Here is a 20065-nt window from a genome sequence, read left to right as displayed (position 1 = left end):
CGACCTTGATGCGGAGGAATTCTGGCCGACTGATGTGGTCTACCGAAGTTTCCGGGGGAGACTCCGAAATGTAGCGCGCGTCACGTTGCCGTTAATTCGTGATAAAGTACTTATATATATTTTTTATGTATGGTAGCATTTTTGTCACAATTATTATTGGCGACAGTCAAACACAATAAACTCCAATATTAACTTAGCTTCAGCTTAGGAGTCACAACAATTAGCCTTATTTCCGTGGTGCTCCCCCTTAAGTTCTCTGACTTTCGGTCATTGCAACTTTGTGCTGTCTCCCGCTTTGTATGGGGAGGGAAAACTGTATACTTCCTAGTCCTTCTATCTTCTTCTGATTAAATTCGTTGCGGGTCCCAAGATAGCTTTAGCATGTCTCTCGGGCTTCCTGAGATCATATCAAAGGGTTTTCGTGGTTGGATACCGTGGCCTAGCGACACAAGAGATACAGTAGTGGGAAGTCAAATACACTAGAAGATGCTAGAAGCGCTCTATGCTGGAATCTGGATTCACATGCGTCCGCCCGAACGCGCGTCTTAGCCGCTACACCACAAGCAGATGGATGTAACGATTTACAACAAACTGCGACAAACTGCTTTGTTTTGCTACGTTGAATTAATAATTTATATGAAATCATACTTAGGGCCGCGCCACACCGGAATGGCAGCAGCGAGGCGAGCACTTCCAGTGTCATATGATTTTAAACTTTTCCTTCATTATTGTAATACATACTACATAGTATCGCTTGAAAAATCTACGGCCACCCGTGGCCGCTGGCGGCCGCGGTTTCCGGTGTGGTATGGCCTTTATGTGTGCCTGCGTTCATTGCATATTTTCTCTATGATTCAGTCGTGTGGTCTATGTGTTAAGGTAGTCTACTGAATATTAGAGGTATAAATATTTATATGAATTTGATAAATTGTGTATCCAGTATCCACAAACTTATCCAAGTTTTGTAGAGTTGGATGTAGACTCTACATCCAACTCTACAAAACTTGTGGATTGTAGAGTTTTGCAGAAGCTATGCTCTTCATAACACATGGTGTCTGATACCTAATAACTTTTTGTCTGAGTGATTGTTTATAAATATGCTAAATGCTTGTTTTTGTAGGCATAATTTTATTCACCTTCCAAACTTCTTGCTTCATTTCGTTATAGATTTATTTCTTCTATGTATCAAGCATTGATACCAGGCTCACAGAAGCTATCAGGAGATTTCAATGTCTAAACAGCGGAAGTTGCAATAGATGATTGCCCGGACCATGTTTCATCACTGTGCTGCAACCTGCAGACAATAAGACTGTCTTATACACTCCACACTATACTTGGTACTACGAGTACTAATATATATTCTGTGACTCTACACTGGGCTAGACGTTTATACGTGGGAGAGCTATGCTTCGGCACGGCCGGCTCGACCGGAGAAATACCACGTTCTGTGTTTCGCCGAGTGAGTGAGTTTACCGGATGCCCAATCCCCTACCCTATTCCCTTCCCTTCCCTATTACCCTATTCCCTTCCCTTCCCTATTACCCTATTCCCTCTTAAAAGGCCGACAACGCACTTGCATCTCTTCTGATGCTGCGAGTGTCCATGGGCGACGGAAGTTGCTTTCCATCAGGTGACCCGTTTGCTCATTTGCCCCCTTATTTCATAAAAAAGACGTCTAACTGGATTTTAATTATGCAATAATATATTATTAGTATTTCAGTACCTATTGTTTTCCATAAAGTAAGAATCACAGCTATTAACGTTATCACTTATCTATAAAAATATACCAGGTGTAACAAAACTCAGTGATAATACTTTACGGTGTGTATGTGTTACTTGTTGAGAGTTCACTGTGAAAGTAGCAGCGCTGAAAGACCAAACTTTTTTTACTTTTGTATGGGGAAACTCGTGACGCTGGAGCGCTTGCCCACACAAAAGTGAAAAAAAATATTTGTCTTTCAGCGCTGCTACATTCAGAGTGAACTCTTCTTAGTTTTGTTACACCCTGTATTATATTATACGCGGCTGAACACAGAACCTGTCCTTTTTAAACTATTTAAAAATAGTAAAAAATGTTACTTAAGTATCACCCCCTTATTTCATAAAAAAAGAAGCTGTTTCTCAAAAGAAAATCACATATTATGGCAATAAGTCCGCCATTGTACATTCTGCTCTCTCTAGCATGAAAACATTGCAGTAATATATCCTATTGAATGAATTAATATCTACTATATTGGTAAACATAAGTTTTGTAAGCCATTGAAAACGTGACATACACGAAAACGAGAGTGCACGGGCCACGGGAAAGGCGCTGCCCAAGGCCGCAGTGTTTACCAGGCAGGGGCGCGCAACCGGCGGCATGAGGCAAGCGAAAAACAATGTTATACGTTAAATATAACTTATTAAAGAAGGGATAAGGAGTATCATAATTTAATTGGCTGTTAACGACGTCGTTTTTATAACGACGACGAAAAGCTGATTCGAGGATTTTTTTTTTTTTAAATAAAACTTTAAGCGTGTACCTTAGCAGGCATATAGTATATCTACTATCTACTATCTACAGACCCGACCTCTTAATCATAATATCAGGTGTAAGGTTTGTGCCTTGTAGAGTAATGATTTCATAGTGTTAGAACTCAGGACTCAGAATTTTGGATTTACATGCATGCATTTTAAGTCTGAAAATATTTTTCAAGTTTCTATTATAAACATTGCAACTGCACACATCGCCAATAGTTATTTGATTTAAAATAACTCTTTAAATAATAGAGATAGAAATCCGGGAGTTGGGATTTTTTATAGAAATTTCCTCTTCTTTAAGAATATTTTTTTTAATTTCTTAAATGTTAATAGTTTCGGAGTTTTTAACAAAAAACATAATACCTTTTTTTTGCAACCTAATTTGCTTATAACTTTTGCAATTTTTTGTGTGCTAATAACACGCTTCCGATACATTTTTCTAGACGTCTTCCCGAATCTATTGAGGTATCGCACGTATTTTTATGACCCTTATCTCTATATTTCGCCATTCTCAACTTATCGCTTAGACTATAAATACAGTCACTTGGTTTATAGATTTAAATTTTATGTATCGTGGGTATTTGTAACTAAAAATATAGTTAATTTGATATCGAATCTGTTTTACAAGTATAGACGACTACAACTTTTTTACAATCCAATAATACTGGTTAATACAGTTTTGCTGGAAGAATTGCATATAGCTCAATTCTGCAGGTAATAAAAATGATAATATAATTACTAGTCATCAAAAATGTTTGTAAACCCTGACCTAGACAATGACCTCTGCGAGCGGCCACAATATGGATTTAGTGACAGAACAACGAATCAGCGTTTTTGTGTCTAGCACAGTCATTACTGCCGCTGCAGTATTTTTAAACGTAAACGACTAAAATAAGAAATAAAAAAATATCGCTTATAAAACTGTAAAATTGTAATTTATTATTTACTTACTAACTTATATAAATTACTACTTTTGATTTTTTTTCTAGATGATCCCCGCAATACGCAACTCCGTTGCGCCAAAATTCGTTTTAAATCGTGCGGGAACCGTACATTTTTTCAGGAATAAAAGTAATCCTATGTCCATTCCCGAGACTCAAAGTATTTCCATACCTTTCAGCCAAATTGGTTCAGCGGTTTGGTCGTAAAGAGGTAACAGACACACAAACAGACACACTTTCGCATTTATGTATAATATTAGTATGGACATGGATTTTAAGAAAATAGTTAAGTCTTTTGTATTCATCGTAGACTTTTTGCTTTCACTTGGGGACCAATAATAATATTATAGCTATAGAATTAAAAGACAACATTGATTGATATAATGATGATGACGAAACCTTGCAATCAATCTATGTTGCGAATCGAACTGAGCAATATCCATTTAATTTTTTAACCTTCCAAGCCCAAAGCGTCTTTCTTCCGTGTCGATGGATATTTTAAACAGAGCGAGTACGAAAAAAAAGCAGTACTCAAGCGTGAAGGTTCGAATTGCATATGCTCCTAATGAATTCTGTTAATAATAGTTACTCAATCAAGGGCCAAGGCTAAAAGAAAACAAAGAAACTTCATAATAAAATCCATAACCTTCCAACAATGAGATTTCTTTTAGACCCCTTTTCATAGAGCTGTGACAAAATATGTAATGATATTTTATGCAATACTATAGTTATTAGTTTAACAAAAACAATGGTAGGTAAGTTGATGATGATGAATAACTAAGAACAATCCTCTCCTCTCGAACATAAAAAGATAAACAGATACGTTAAACTTTTACTGATAGAGGATTACACGCTGTATAAATGACGATATCTCTTGGTGTGGTCACACTATTAGATCTTAACTAAGGTCTTTACGTAACTAACAAATTAACACAATGAACAATGTATTATGAACCAGTCAATTACGAGTAGAAAAAACACGCATTTTGAAGAACAATTCCATTGCAAAGATCAAAGAAAAGATATCGCTAACCAGCCATACCATAGAATTTATTGTTTAAAAAATCAACTACAAATATTTTGTGTGCACAGTATACCACTTGTACTCGTAGACATAACATTTATATAGGAAAATATTGTGTGTAGCCTCTATAATGGCTAATATTATAAATGAAAAGTGTTTCTTCTTTCTTCCTCTCTTCAAGACCAATACTTTGAGTTCCGGGAAAGGACATAAAATACTTTTTATTCAGGTATAAAAAAATAATATGTCCTTTCCCGGTAAAAATGTACAGTTCCCATGCGATAAATGAATATTGGCGCAGCGGAGTTGCTAGCGTCATTTAGTAAGAAATGATTTTTTTCCTCGAGTGTTACTTATAACATATATAATTATTATAATACTCGAGGAAAATAATCATTTAATATTATAATCTTCAAAAACATCTTTAATATTATGTAGATGATATTTTTACATCTTACATATTAATATTTTACGGGTCAGTAGAACCATACTGCCAATTGAATTCTAACGGTTGTCTGACGAAGATATTGCTCATTAGAGTGCAAGATTGTTTACATGTTCATTAACTGTACGTTAGCCCACATCCTGGGAGTGGGTCATAACTGCCCACGGACCGGTCGGAGAGGAATCAATAATTTTTCATCGATGTCTGAATAATAATTATTTTTGTCTGCTTTGCATCATGTAGATTTGTTATTTGTTCTGTTTCTTTTGCTTTTATTGTAATTTTCTTTTCAATAGTGATGTTTGTAGTTTCTTTCTTGCCTTTCATGGCTATTTTATGGTTTCCATTTGGTCTTATCATTTGCGTCACATAATTTGTGGTTTCTACTATAGGCGATGCGTAAAGAAAGGGCTCCCCTCTCTATCGTTTTGACTGTATATTGTATAATCACATAATATCTAACGTATGGTATGTGGATGATAATTGCTAATGTATTATTAACTTATTATTTTATTTTCAGGTAATCATCCTACTCCTTGAGCTTGCCTGTTTTCTCATTGGTATGTCGGATTTCTTCAATTCGAATTTCGAACCAGTAGTTCCTGAGATTAGCTCGTTCCAACAAACAAAATAACAAACAAGTTCTTCACATGTATAAGCTATAACGTAAACTATAGATCTTTAATTCCTACGTAAAACTAGAAAGGCAGGATGTTAAACATGAAACTAATATAGAGATGTTAAACCATTGTTCTCGAATAATTGAAATATAACAAAAATAGGGAAACTTTAAGGACAGTAACTTCTATAATTATTAGATTTTGACGACCTCTGTGGCTCAGTGGTGAGCGCGTCGGTAGCTCAAGCCGGGGGTCGCGGGTTCGAATGTCGCCGACGGAACAAAAAGTTTTCAATGTTCCCGGGTCTGGATGTGTATTAAATAGTGTATGATATAATAAAAATCTTAAATATATGTAAGTATAGTATAAAAGTATTAAATATATTTCCGTTGTCTGGTACCTGTAACACAAGTCCTTTAGGTACTTAGCACGGGGCCAGACTGAAGTGGTGTAAAGCGTTTATAGAATTGGAACTCGGAATCGGCTCCATTTTCATGAAATTTAGTATATAGGGGGTTTCGGGGGCTTTAAATCGATCTAGCTAGGAATCATTTTCAGAAAATGTATTTTTATTCGTGTTTTATCGATAATCGATAAACTGAAAAATATGACTCTTCCTGACATCTATTGGCGAATAATAATACTAATTGTTTTAACGACCAGCAGATGGCGTTATTAAGTAACACGAAGTCAATGAATGAGTGTTTTTGCTATACCGAGCAAAGCTCGGTCATCCAGGTACTTATTATTATTAGTAACTTTATAATACACTTTACTCATAGCATTCAACAATATGCCAAACAAATTGCTAAACTATACATAAGAAAGATGTAAAATGTAAATACAAGTACCAGGTTAACATAAAATGCCAAGAACATGCGGATCAATGATACAATCTTGATTACAATTATCACGATTTGTCCATAATTGTGCATTTACAATTACATTACATAAACGCATAGTGTTTACGTAGTAGCTCTTAATGCCATTGAAATAGAACCCAATATAAAACAGAAAACTGCAGAACAATAAAACTGCTGAGGTATTTTAAAACTTCTACTTTGGTTTTTCCTCTCATATGCACCTGTTTTGTTTTTTCATAAGGTTAACAGCACGTTAACATTAAATTAACGATTAGAAGCCTACTAAAAGACAGAATCTAAGATTAGAATTGCTAATGATATTATGATGGCAGGCTTTGGATTTTGAGGATAAAGAATAACTAGCTATTTGACCGAGCTTCGCTCGGTATTTGATAAAACAGGAATAAAATGACATTTTCTAAAATGATTTCTAGCTAGATCGATTTATTGCCCCCGAAACCCCCTATATACTAAATTTCATGAAAATCGTTGGAGCCGATTCCGAGATTCCAATTATATATTTATATATATACAAGAAAAATCTCGTTTAAAGATATAAGATATATTTTGTTATAGCAACAGCAACCATGTTGTTGCCTTTATATTTTTTAAATAAAATATCCGGCTATAAATATAACTGGCTTTCATAAATGATAGGAAGTGATATTTTGATAGATTGCATCACGTCATTTTCATAGAAGAAACAAGTTTTTTTAGTAACCAACGCTACGCATACGGGAAAAATGTACCTAATATGAGCTTGGAAAAACTTAGCAATCCCGCGAATCTTTGCAAATTACTATTCAAAATTTTTAGGCAACAAGAATAATCATATTTTAAAGAGAAAATCATCAGAGTCCCACCTGAAGATGGACGCCGCCGCCGAGGCCAGCCTAGAAAAAGGTGGCGCGACGAGCTGGAGGCATACCAGCCAGGCTGGCTATCGGTGGTGCAGGAGTGAGAACAGTGGAAGATCCTGGGGGAGGCCTTTGCCCAGTGGGACACTATAGGCTAATAATAATAAAGAGAATATAATATTTGAAACTACATGACGCCCGCAACTCCGTTGCACAAAAATCCTTTATCACGCGGAAATCGTACATTTTACCGAGATAAAAAAGTACCCTGTGTCCTTTCCCGGGATTCAAAGTGTCTCCATACCAAATTTCATCACAATCGGTTAAACGTTTTGGGCGTAAAGAGGTAACGGACAGTCAGACAGACAGACAGACAGAAATTCGCATCGCATTGATGCTCATTACTGTACATCTGATAAAAACCTCCGGCTCACTTCAATTAAGCTTAATGTTGATAGAATTAGAAAAGCAGTAGATAATTTACAAGTTTTAGATAGCATACACATTATCTGGTCGTTCGCCTCTCACGATAAACTAAAATTATTATAATACCAAGTCAAATTGTCAGGTGAACCTTCAAGAAAAGAGCGTATTCCCTCTTAAAAGGCCGGCAATGCACCTGCAGCTCTTCTGATGTTGCGAGTGTCCATGGGCGACGGCAGTTGCTTACCATCAGGTGACCCGTTTGCTCGTTTGCACCCTTATTTAATAATAAAAAATAAAAAAAGGTGAAAACAGAAAAAATATCTTTCTAGACTATGATTTTAAAAATTCTATCAATGCAAGGTCAGAATCAGCTAGTCAGAAAATTCTGGTAACGCGGTGTTATATTTTGCCAAACTCCTTCAAAACAGCTGGACTAGAATTTATGAGAATCGGCACCTATTTTCTCTAGTATTAAGATAAAAGATCTTAATTATCAATACAATGCCTAGCCGGTAAATTAACACAATATCCTGTTGCATTAAAAACAAAAAAGTACACTTTAGAATCAGTAATGTCGCGGATCATATTCATTTGTATTACGTATAATAAAGTCATATCATTTATCCATCAAAGGGAGCGGTTTTATTTTATCCTCAATCGTTAATTATCATTCATCTTTTAATATAATATTGGTGTAAGGCAGGCTGCAGCAGTAGCCCCTACACTAGCCATACAAATATTCTTTGCCTGTAATTAGCGTCTGGATCTAAGATGCCGATTCCATCGAGTCTCGAGTTTTCTATATCATTATATCAATTGACAACACTTTCACATAACGAGCCTCACACATTAAAAAGAAAAAATATTTGATTAGTTTATTAAAATTATTTTTCCATGCAAGAAAGTTGATTCTATTTTCTAATATAGCAATAGACAGAAAAATTATTGCGTAAGTATAAAGTTAACTTATTAAAAAGTTTGCGTACCACAAGGACCTTACCTGTGCCCTTCTTAATTTGTAATATATATAATAATATGAATGAGTGAATGAATTGAGTTTGAGTTTAAGTTTTGAGTTTGAATGAGATTATTTACAATAAATAATAATTATTCGAAAAACTTATAAGAATTTCCCACTAAATGGTGCATCGCAAGGCTCAATTGTGTACCCTGTTTTGTAGTATGTGACATTCTAGGATCAGCTGCATGTTCTATTATCAGATAGGAGCTAACAAGCCATATTTCCTCATCAGAGCGATCAAATGATACGCCGCAGCCTCGCGCCATTCTATTGTGTTCCAATAAGATCAGACTTGGCCGTGAAGCCAGCTTTGGTACATTTATCTATGTATGCACTTGTTATTTCTACTTTAATATGAGTTGTTAGTAGTACAAATGATTTTTTTATTTCTCGCATACTTTAGGTGCCATAAATTATGATTTTATTGCTTTGTATAAGTTTTTTTTTTATCGCAGAAGGATCAGCTGGATTTGTTTTTGCAGTATTTAAGTATTTTATAAGTTATAACAGCTATTAACTTATTATTTCTGTCTTCAATTCTTAATTCTGAAGTCTGAGATGAAAAATAAAAAAAACTGCCTTGAGTTTTTTTCTATGTTGTGCTCTACCGAATCACGAAATTAGACGAACAAAAAATCTAAACAAACAATGAGATCATTATATTATAGCAAAAACGTACCATGATGGATATTTAATATAACACCCATTAATGTTGATTTATTTTCAGCGAATTCACCAGTTGTTGATACTATATTATTTTTCTTCAATTACAATGGAGAGTTTAGGTTTTCGTGTTTTGAAATTTGGCTTAATGCACAAAATACAGGTTTTAGGCACATAATATATTATTTTTTTGTTCGTCTCCAAGAGATTTCCGGGACAACTTCTATTTGCAAATCTGTGATCAACTTAATATGTTAATTTCTACTTAGGCTTACGAAATTTTAATAAATTACAATACAGAAGGTTTCCTATAATCCTGGTTTCCTTAAATTTCGAAGGTTTTAATGCTCGGGACTGGGGCTTGTACTTGAACCAAAATAGTTTTGTGAATGTTATGATTGTCGAATCATTATGACTGACGAAAATTAATTCATATAAAGGCGTAGATATAATGTTGACTATGTTTGCTCGAACATTTGAGGTGGCATAATTTAAATGAAATACAAACATGAAAGGTATAGCCTAGTGGCTAGCACTTTCTTTAGATGTACAGATTTACATCTTGATTAAGATCTTATACTCGTAATTTGGTCGTATTGTTCCGTATAAATATAGTTCCGTATTTTTAAATTTCAAACAATTAAAAACTACGTAAAGGTCATCGATAGTTCACAATGATCTAATCATTTTAGCGTATTAAAGATAAATGCAGTAAAACACTCGATATTAATAATATTACTTATTATCGTGTATCTGTGATTAAAATAGCCAATGGCGTTGTGCGAAAACGCCCTTACAGTTTATGACTACATTTCGAACAGTAGATATAAATAAAGAATACACTAATCTATTCTACATTAGAAAAACGAGTTTGTGTGGGTTTTATCTTCCCTTCTATATATTGTATCGTCAAATCCGAAATCATCTCAGTGAGATCTCAGGCTCTCGATGAGAAGGACATTCGGTACAATATGAGAGTGAAGGATGACTTCGCGCCGTGTGAGAACAGCTTGAGGCTCGACGACAGAGTCGCTCTAGTCACCGGCTCCACTTCCGGTGTGGGAGTCAATGTGGCTACCGAACTGGCTGCACGAGGCGCGAGAGTGATTATAACTGGTCGCAATGCTGCGAAATTGGAAGAAACCAGAAACCGTATAGTTAATGTTACGGGAAACGGCAATGTCGTTGGCAAGCAAGTGGACTTTGAATCTCTGAGCTCAATAAGAAGTTTCGTCCACGAGATGTACATTCAGGAGCCGAAGTTGAACATACTAATCAACAACGTCGGAGCAATAGGACTCGAGGATCGTCGGACCGAAGACAACTTACACGTTATGATGCAGATCAATTATTTGGGAAACTTTTTACTGTCGTTTCTCCTTTTCCCACTCCTGAAAGCGTCGGCACCGAGCAGGATTATCAGCGTATCTTCCATATCTCTACTTCTAGGTCATATAGATTTTGAGCATATGAACGACGTGGGGCGATTTTCTAGTTTTGGTCACTACGCGAACTCGAAGCTAGCAGATGTTCTCTTTACTGTTGAGATGAATAAAAGGATCGGTGGCAGCGACGTCAGTGTGTTCAGTTTGGACCCGGGTCTTATCAAAACGGATTTCCTAAGGAATTACAAGGAGACGCCCTTCAGAAGATTCATGTCCTGGGGCCTATTTCTGGTGGGGCAGCCGACGAATCGGGTGGCGACTGCATACGTCTGGTTGGCGTCTGATCCAAAAGTTGTGAATTCCAGCGGGAAGCATTTTCTATATTGCAAAGAGTTTTACAGCAGTTGGTTCGCTGAGGACGCGCAACTCACTCGAAGGCTTTGGGAAGAGTCTAAGAGGTTAGTCAAAATAAAGGATGAGGAAGATTGGGAAAGAAATAGCTTGTAAATAAATATGATAATTTACTGAAAATGCCAGATATCGGTGAAAACGGTAGTCATTATTAATGCCAATGTCCATCCGTTGCTTTCATTTGAGTTAAATTTAAATTTTCTTTTCGTTAGTGTTTTTATTTTCTTTATTAGTCACAATTTATTAAATCGTCTAATTTCAAACATCACAATTTTTAAAATGTTTACTATGCAGCAAGCAAAGCAGGACCATTACAATTATATTTTTATTTCTTTAATTAAGAGGATACCACAGCGGCTAGAGAAATGAAAAAAAAGTACGTGTAATATCTATAGCTGTCTCCCTTACCTCAAGCCTATACCGCAGAACGCGATAGAGACAACTGCAGAAAATCCAGAAAATCAACGATTCGTTGTCCCCTGATTCCTTCTCCAAAACTTAACCGATTTAAGTACTTTTTTCATTAAAGATTAAAAAAAGGCTTGAGCTGTGTTCCTATGTTTTGCTTTTTTTGTATAATCTATCCAAATCTGTTTTCTGGACGTTTGAACACAGTGGAAAATCTGGCCATTTTTTTGGGTTTTTGAACGTTCATATCTTATTTAATAATTAAATTATGAAAAAAAAGAAAACATAGGGACATTGTATTAGTGGCCGTAGATATTCAAGAAAAAAATTATAACTCTACTAGCATTATCCAGGGAGGAAACAGGGGACAACGTTTGTATGGAAAAAATGGCGGTGTGGAATCCTCTTAATAAGTGCTGTTTGTGTAAAATAAATAGTCCGATTTTTCTATTTGAGTCACAAATTATGTGGAAGTAGGAACTTTATTATTACGGTGTACCTAAGAATAAAACAATAATTTATGCAGTGTTAATATTTGTAAGAGAATCTACCCTATTTGTAATATTAAGAATGTAACTAAATATATGAAATACACGTCTCAATGTTGTGTTTCAATTTTTGTTTTATTTAGCTTGATCAAAATAAAGGCAGCATTACATTATATAACTGATATCAGTCCACGGATGCGACGTGTCAGTGCTGACCTGGCACTGCCATAGTTACATTGAGTCAATGGCTGTCGTCAGTGTACTGCGCTGACTTGAAATCAATCTACACTATGACAGTGCACTGCCATGGCAATGGCCTAACGTCGCTTACTGACTCACTGTAAATCTGTCTGCCTTTAATTTGAAAAGAGGAAACATAAAGGTAAGCATAAAAATATAAGGTTTTTATGCTTACCATTTAGATGCAGTGTGTTCAAATATTATGCCGTTAAATAACGATTTAGAAAACAATTACTTGCTAAAAAAAATTTATGGTCACGGTGCAGCTAATGCAGATCATAAAAAAGTAGGGTTCAATATCATAACTTAAACAGGTTGTTATCTGCTCACTGGTTCTTTTATTACTGATTCGACTTTGGGTCATGGGTGTTGGATTCGAAACTGCAAAAGAGTTAGCCAGACGTGGTGCTAGAGTTATCATAACAGGACGTGATGCCAAAAAGCTGGTGGTAGCAGACAAGGAAGTAGTAGGAAGGCAAGTCAATTTCGAGTCCCTAAAGTCCATAAGGACCTTTGACCATGAAATGTACATCCAGGTGCCTAGATTGAATATATCTATCAACAACGTTGGAGCAGGACTAGAGGTCTGACGGACCGAAGATAATCCTCCACGTAATGATGTAGGTAATAATTATATTATTATTTTGGAGCATTCTTGTTCACGTTTCTGCTTCGCTTTTGCAGACGTCCGCGCCGAGTAGAATTATCAATGTCTCCTCCATTGCTCAATACGACGTAGGAAGGTATTCCAGTGGTTTCTTATATACGAATGCGAAGCTGGCAGCCGTTTTGTTCACTGTGGAGATGAGTAAGAGCAGGCAGCGGCGTCGGTGTCTTCAGTTTGGATCCAGGCTTGATCAAGTCGGATATTTTTAGAAATTATAAAAATGAGGCTTTAAGAAGTTGTGCTAATAGCACACTGTTTATGCTCGGCGAGCTGGACTATAGAGTTGCGATTTCATACATCTGGCTAGCGACTGATCTGACAGTTGTGAGATCCAGTGGTAAACATTTCAATTTTCAAGCATTGCAAGGATTGTACGAGTGTCCTTGCTAAAGATGCTCAGCTTACCAGAAAACTATGGGAAGTGCCAAAGAAACTTGTAAATATAGGAAAAGACGAAGATTGGGAATAATATTACGTTCATAGCATAAAGATTATAAAGCATTATGGTGTTTGATAAGAATTATTGTCCAAATTTAAGATATTAGACTTATTTCAAAAACTTTTGCTTATTAAAGGCCAAGAACTCGCGACTTTTGCAAGAACAACGATGTATGCAAATTATCTCAATTTATTTTGGAAAATGTAAAAAAATATATAAGTATAGTATTGAGGTCTTATTGAGGTCTACTAAAGTATTGAGGTTTGAGAACAAAATTTTGCAGCCGTTTAAAATATTATGTATTATAATAATTATGATCGAAGTGTAGAATTATTTGTAAAATGCCTTAAGTAAGTATAGTGTGACCTAGTTGTCTATTGTATAATTTGTGTAATTTACAAAATATTTTATTTACAATAATTATTATGTAAATCGTAGGTTGTTTTTATTCAAGTCATTGAACTTTAAAGTTGCTTACTACAATATTCGCAGAATATTTATGTGGATTAATAGTCGTGACTCGTGATCTATAATAGGTCCAACAGAATCTGATGGCAAAAAGTGAGAAAGTAAATTGACTATAGCAATACCGGGGTAATTGGAATAAAACATTTTGATCCTTTTTTTTTCTTATAGCGGCTGATTCTGTGTGTTGAACATGCAAATATAAAATTTATCCAATGATCCCTTAAGGATATTTTTTGAAAATCTGCCGTCAAAATTTGCCATCAGATTCTGGTATCTCATCAATATAATCATTATTATTAAAATTATTATGAAAATATTATATGCCCTTTTTAATCGACTTTAATAAAACGTCCAATAATTAGGTAAGTATTAAAATAATATACAGGGTGTAACAAAAATAAGTGATAATACTTTAGGGTGTGTATGTGTTCGTTATAGAGAGCCCACTGTGAAAGTAGCAGCGCTGAAAGACCAAATTTTTTTTTCACTTTTGTATGGGCAAGCGCCCGAACGTCACGAGTTTCCCCATACATAAGTGAAAAAAAAAGTTGGTCTTTCAGCGCTGCTACTTTCACAGTGAACTCTCTATAAGGAATACATACTCACCCTAAATTATTATCACTTATTTTTGTTACACCTTGTATTATAGTTAAAATAAAACATTAGCAACGGACACGCTATACAATCTTTTTTTAAAAGCTTATAATTATTTAACTTGCTCTGTAGGTATGTAAGTTCGGGTGGAATTTTAGAACTCAATTTTTCCTTTTCAGAAAACTCAATACATAATATGTATAATATAATATAGTTTATTTATTGCATAACTTTTTTTACAAGGGGTATAATATAATATTTAACTCCGTGTTGTCTGGTGTAGGTCTGCCATGAACGTACGGTAATATTTATGCAATATTTTAATTCTGTTACGAACTACTGCAATGTTATGGAAGCCTAGTAATATTTAATCGGTTTAAGTAGGTACCGTACTTATTTTTATACCGACTGACACAATGTTATAAGCGGCCGGGCCGCCGCGCCCGGCAGCATGCTTTAAAATCTGATAATAATAAAAGATTATAAAATATAAATTACGGATTGATTTCTTCATTTGTGACTAAAATATATTTTGACTTCGTACCCGCAGAGGCGTACCTTTTTTGTAAAGAAAAATCGGCCAAGTGCGAGTCGTACTCGCGCACGAAAGGTTCCGTTATCCGTACCGTTATAGAGTAAAAATAGTCCAAAAATTATAATTTTTGTATGGGAGCCCCCTAAAATATTCATTTTATTTTAATTTTATTATCAATTATTAAAGAACAATTATATAATTAAAAATTTTGTAAAAATTTCAAGTGCCTAGCCATTATTGATATCGAGCAAAAAATAGCAAAACAATCACGTTTGTTGTATGGGAGCCCCCATTAAATATTAATTTTATTTTTAGTATTTGTTGTTATAGCGGCAATAGATATACACATTCTGTCAACATTTCAGAAGTCTAGCTATAGCCGAGATACGGACTGAAGACGGAGACAGACATCGAAGTCTCAGTAATAGGGTCCCGTTTTTACCCTTTAGGTACGGAACCCTAAATATCAATCGTGTTACATGCTGGTGATGTGAAAAAGCGTAATTTAGAAATGATTAAAAACTAGCATACTTAATTAAACAATTCACGAAACTATTAAAAATGCCATGCGATTAGGAGAAGGCTTCCCAAAATGTATCTCAAGGAGCACAAAAGCTGGAACTACTGTAAATAAAGAAAAGTAACATCTGAAAATACTGTAACGTATGTATGCAGTGATCACAAATACTGGAGGGTGAAAGTCAGAATAATCAATACGCGATTTCACTCGCACGCACGCTCCTCTCACATGAAAATATGTGAAAAACCCCAATGCTAGCTTACAAAGTACAGCATTTAGCTCAAATGTAAACAGAAAGAACACCAGTCAGTAAATGACGGTATATTTATTACTTATTAGCATCGTAGCGTTTGGCTTTTTTGTATTTGCGTAGTTAGAATGTCCAGTTCCTGGTCTTTTGGCGTCAGCTAATGACAAGTAATAATTAAAAAAAATACTGACCCAACAACGTATATAAAAAAAAAAACCCCGCGGTATCAATATTCAATACCGATCCCGAGACGTCTCATTTGAAAATATTGGTATAGCTGTAGTAGACAGGGTGGAGAGTATGGAAGGCCGACACTCCCTAAATACGTGATGATACATCACTTATTTTTGTTACACTCTGTTGATTTTACGAGGGCACATACATACAAACAAACTGCCAAAAATCAACATTCCTTTTGGCTTCACCGTAGTAGGGTAAAAACATTTTTACTGGGGAGTCCTCCAAACCAAAAAGTTTACATGACCTAAGTTAGCTACGCCACTGTAGAGGGTGTAATTACTAAGCAAACATCAGTCAATAGTTGACTGACAAACAGCACTTTAAATTTACCTACTACTAGCTCTATTTTGAGCTATAACTTTAAAATAATTGTGCACTTTAATGTCAAATCTGACATATATTTTATGTTTCTTTCTTGCAAACATTATTACGAGATCTCGAGGAGATCTCTCTCAGAAACGTTTTTTTACCCGGGATACTTAGTTTATATTTATATCTTTGCTGATTTCATTTAATTCTTTCAATCTATTTTACTAATAAGTAGGTAGGTACCTATTCTTATATTGTCTGATGATTTAAACTCTGAATTGAGGTCTTCGCGAGAACTAAAAATTATAGTAAGCTGATAAATGATAATACCTATGGCTATAGCTGTAAATGTTTATATTTCCTGTGTAACCATTAACCCCGGTCACTCACCCCTATGACAGTATTAATTATGCATCCCATGAGTTATGGTCTTATGGGCTATGGCTATCGGCTTTCAAATTATCTAATTACGTTTGAACTATTCATGTAAACATACAGTTTAGTGTCAGGCCTAGGGGTTATTTTATATTGGTCATTAGTTTTATTTGAACTATATGGTTAGAGGGGTCAATAACATCTAAGTAATTTATGAAAGAAATAACAGTCTTCAATAAAGCTATTAAAACTTACAATAGCCAAAGGAGTTTTTGTAAAGATTTAGCTGATGAAAGGCTGGTAAGTGATGTAGAGTGAGAAAGACCTGGGACTACATTTCTAGTATGACAACGACAGGAAAATATTATATACTTTTAATTATAAATTAGTCTTGATTGAGTAGTTGCCATTTTTATGAGATCATAAAAAATGGAGTTTGCCGAATCAAACGGGTTTGACGTGATAATTTTAAAATCTATCTCTCCAAGGAGAAAGGACCAAGGCCCGGAATTTATGTACTGTTTTTGTATAGCTAATGTTTGAACCCAATCAGAAGCGCCTGTTAGTTGTAACAACCAGGTATTAGAAAATCAACAATTGAAAGTATGTTCAAACACCAATGATTTACATACGAAAATTAGGTTTGTGATTCTCTTGAGTCATCAAATCAAATCCTAATATGCCCTTACTTAGGAAGACAGCTGACGTGTTTCTTTACCATGTAAAAATATCAAAATCTGTGACTAACTGGATTACTCAGATATATATTTTTTTATTTTTTACTGTTACTGTTTTTTAAGTAGGTACAGTACTCCCAAATTAATAATGCGCATGAATGACCGTGAATAATGACCGTGTTACAAAAGCTACAGGAATATCACGACGAACACTCACTAATACATGTATCTTAAACGCAATGCAATTAGAAAATGCAATATCGTCTACCGTCGCTCGGGAAATACGACCATTGTCGTAAAATTTTGAAAATTTCTATGTGCATTATCACTTTGGGAGCACTGTACTGTTTTCTTAAGTTAAGTTTTCTTTAGTTTTTGTTTAATATTATCATATCCTTTGTTGTCTTTTTAATAACGGTTTTATTCTTGTTTCAGAAAATGCAGTGATCCCAAAGGACAAGGTATTTGTGATTTAGTAAGCACATTTTTTGTTTCTATACCTTAATCTTCATGCCTTCGAAGCCTTAAAGGCTGTTACATTCCAAATTGAGTGACATTGAAGGCCATGATAGGTATCCATGATTCCCAATAATATGATTGCAGAGTTGTCTATAGCAATATGCCCTACATTCGTAAATGAGAAGTTCTATCTACTTGTACCATCGAGGAAATTGATTGCTAGGCAGTTGACGGACCTACGTCATGTGGTTGGCTTATGTCAATTCAATGTTAGCTGTGATCGCGGATGGGTTTGACAACGCGATCACAATATTACTTAGTAATCAACTTCTCGTCTAAGCTAATTTTATCATTCCGAAAATCTATTCAATTAAAGCGGGCTTTTACTTTTAACGCCATCTTAAACATTTGATCGAATGGGCATTGTCCAAAAAAAATCACATGTACTTTTTATATTTTTTTTCGTTAAAATAGGGTATTTTAAGAATATAAATTAAATAATTTTGAAATTCATTGGCTAGTTTTTTCTCAATAAATTTTTAAAGTTTCGCTCTGACGTCATCGGCGGACAATTCACCTCTGAGTATGTTTTAAATTTCCTTTCAATCTTATTTATAATGGCTGGTTCGTCAAATGCAAGTTCTCATTATGTGAAAGCTGATACGAGAAGCTTACCAAAAGTTCGAAACGTAATGTTGGTCGAATTTATTGCTAATTTAACGCCATTTAAGGTCAAACAAAGGTTAAACATATTTGTTCAAAAATATAAGTAACTAATGGGTATTTTTTTCGTTTATATACAGCAAAACGATCACTGACCTTATTCCTCGAAATGTTTTTGTAATGAGCAAAATTAAAAAAAAAATGGACAATCCCCATTGTACCAGTAGAGTAGAGTCTATGAAGAGATGTTTTATGCACAAAGGAATGTACGTGTTTAGTTCGCGTCGTGGTCCAGCGCGCGCTTTCTCCCGTCTCTCGCCAACCCTGGTACACCCGTACGATAACAATGTAATTCTTTATTATTAGATACAGTTATGTAGTTTGTTTTCATAGTAAAGTAACTTTTTTTACTTGGCGTTAGCACAATATATATGGCATAATTCCATAAGCACAATCGAAGAAATTGATTCATACGAAGTTGACTCTATAGTAGCTGGCCAGACTAGCTGGGTTTACCATATCGTAACCAAATCAACTTCTCTGAATTCTGATACTACATTGATTGTGATGAAACTTATTACCATCCAATATGCCATCATAATACCCTAAAATACCGCTTAAAGGGTCTACTGTTGTTAATCCATTTCATTATTAAATAATTAAATATTAACATAATTGACAACATTATGCTCATCATAATAATCTTATATCTTTAAACGAGCAATTCTTGTGTATATATGTATATATATATATATATATATATATATATATATATATATATATATATATATATATATATATATATATATATATATAAAAAAAGAAAATGTCAAATGTCAAATAGAAAATGTCATTTAATTCGTGTTTTATCAAATACCGAGCAAAGCTCGGTCAAATAGCTAGTAATTATTATCAGTTATCACCAAGCTCTTGTACTAGGGTTTCTAGGTCTACCAGAATCTGATGGCAAAAAGTGAGAAAAGAAATTGACTCTAGCAATACCGGGCCCGGGGTAATTAGAATAAAACATTTTGATCCTTTTTTTCCTTATTGCGACTGATTCTGTGTGGAAATAAGCAAATATAAAAATTTATCCAATGATCAAGGATATTTTTTGAAAATCTGCCATCAAAAAATTGCCATCAGATCCTGTAGACCTATAGTTATCTTCACATTTTTTCTTTTCTTATTAACGATCTTTTCTAATGAGTAATGGATGTAACTCACGACAGCTAACAAAAGTGTTAACACGAGGAACAGTGCAAAAGGTAGCAGCAGACAAATAATCATCTACAATAGATGTGTGTCGTATTAGATTAGTAACAAGGAAGTGTTGATTTGTCGAGTCGCGAGCGTCTTGCTCAAGACAACAAGTAGAGGATAGACAATGTTATGCTAAGTACTCACATACGGTTTTGCTCGATAGTTTTACTCCGAATCGAAGGAAATGACATATTTGACATATTTAATTCCATCGAGCCGGCTCGAAGTGAGCCTTCGAGCTGCCAGTTTTGCGGTCCACACGGTGGTTATTGCTCAATTTGGAGAAAAACTATC

At 34.9% G+C, this 20065-nt stretch overlaps 2 protein-coding genes across 4 annotated transcripts in view; both read left to right on the top strand.

Annotated features, from left to right (window-relative positions):
* LOC121734347 (serine-rich adhesin for platelets) overlaps positions 1-20065 on the top strand; it is a 63099-nt gene that overhangs the window by 15325 nt on the left and 27709 nt on the right. The window contains exon 2 of one of the 3 annotated variants that reach the window (XM_042124878.1): positions 17822-17847. The exons of 1 other annotated variant lie outside the window; for it this stretch is intronic. The gene's annotated coding sequence lies outside the window, so the exon portion shown is untranslated. Of the gene's footprint in view, positions 1-17821; positions 17862-20065 lie in introns of all 3 variants that reach the window. One more of the 3 variants, XM_042124879.1, reaches the window with a different exon arrangement.
* Positions 3272-11272, top strand: LOC121734419 (retinol dehydrogenase 14-like). The gene is made up of 3 exons (XM_042125029.1): positions 3272-3329; positions 4190-4220; positions 10408-11272. The coding sequence occupies exons 1-3, from the start codon at positions 3272-3274 to the stop codon at positions 11270-11272; spliced, it is 954 nt and encodes a 317-aa protein (XP_041980963.1).

This window comes from Aricia agestis, chromosome 15, assembly GCF_905147365.1.
Source record: "Aricia agestis chromosome 15, ilAriAges1.1, whole genome shotgun sequence".
In the NCBI taxonomy this organism is placed as follows: Eukaryota; Metazoa; Arthropoda; class Insecta; order Lepidoptera; family Lycaenidae; genus Aricia; species Aricia agestis.
This window is presented reverse-complemented; position numbering and strand designations above follow the sequence as displayed.

Bases quoted from the DNA above. Each gene is read 5' to 3' on its own strand.
- LOC121734419 (XM_042125029.1), top strand. From the start codon at position 3,272: ATGTTTGTAAACCCTGACCTAGACAATGACCTCTGCGAGCGGCCACAA. The intron at 3,330-4,189 runs GTGACAGAACAA...GCAATACTATAG, and splicing joins GCGGCCACAATATGGATTTA to TTATTAGTTTAACAAAAACA. The intron at 4,221-10,407 runs GTTGATGATGAT...GCTCGACGACAG, and splicing joins ACAAAAACAATGGTAGGTAA to AGTCGCTCTAGTCACCGGCT.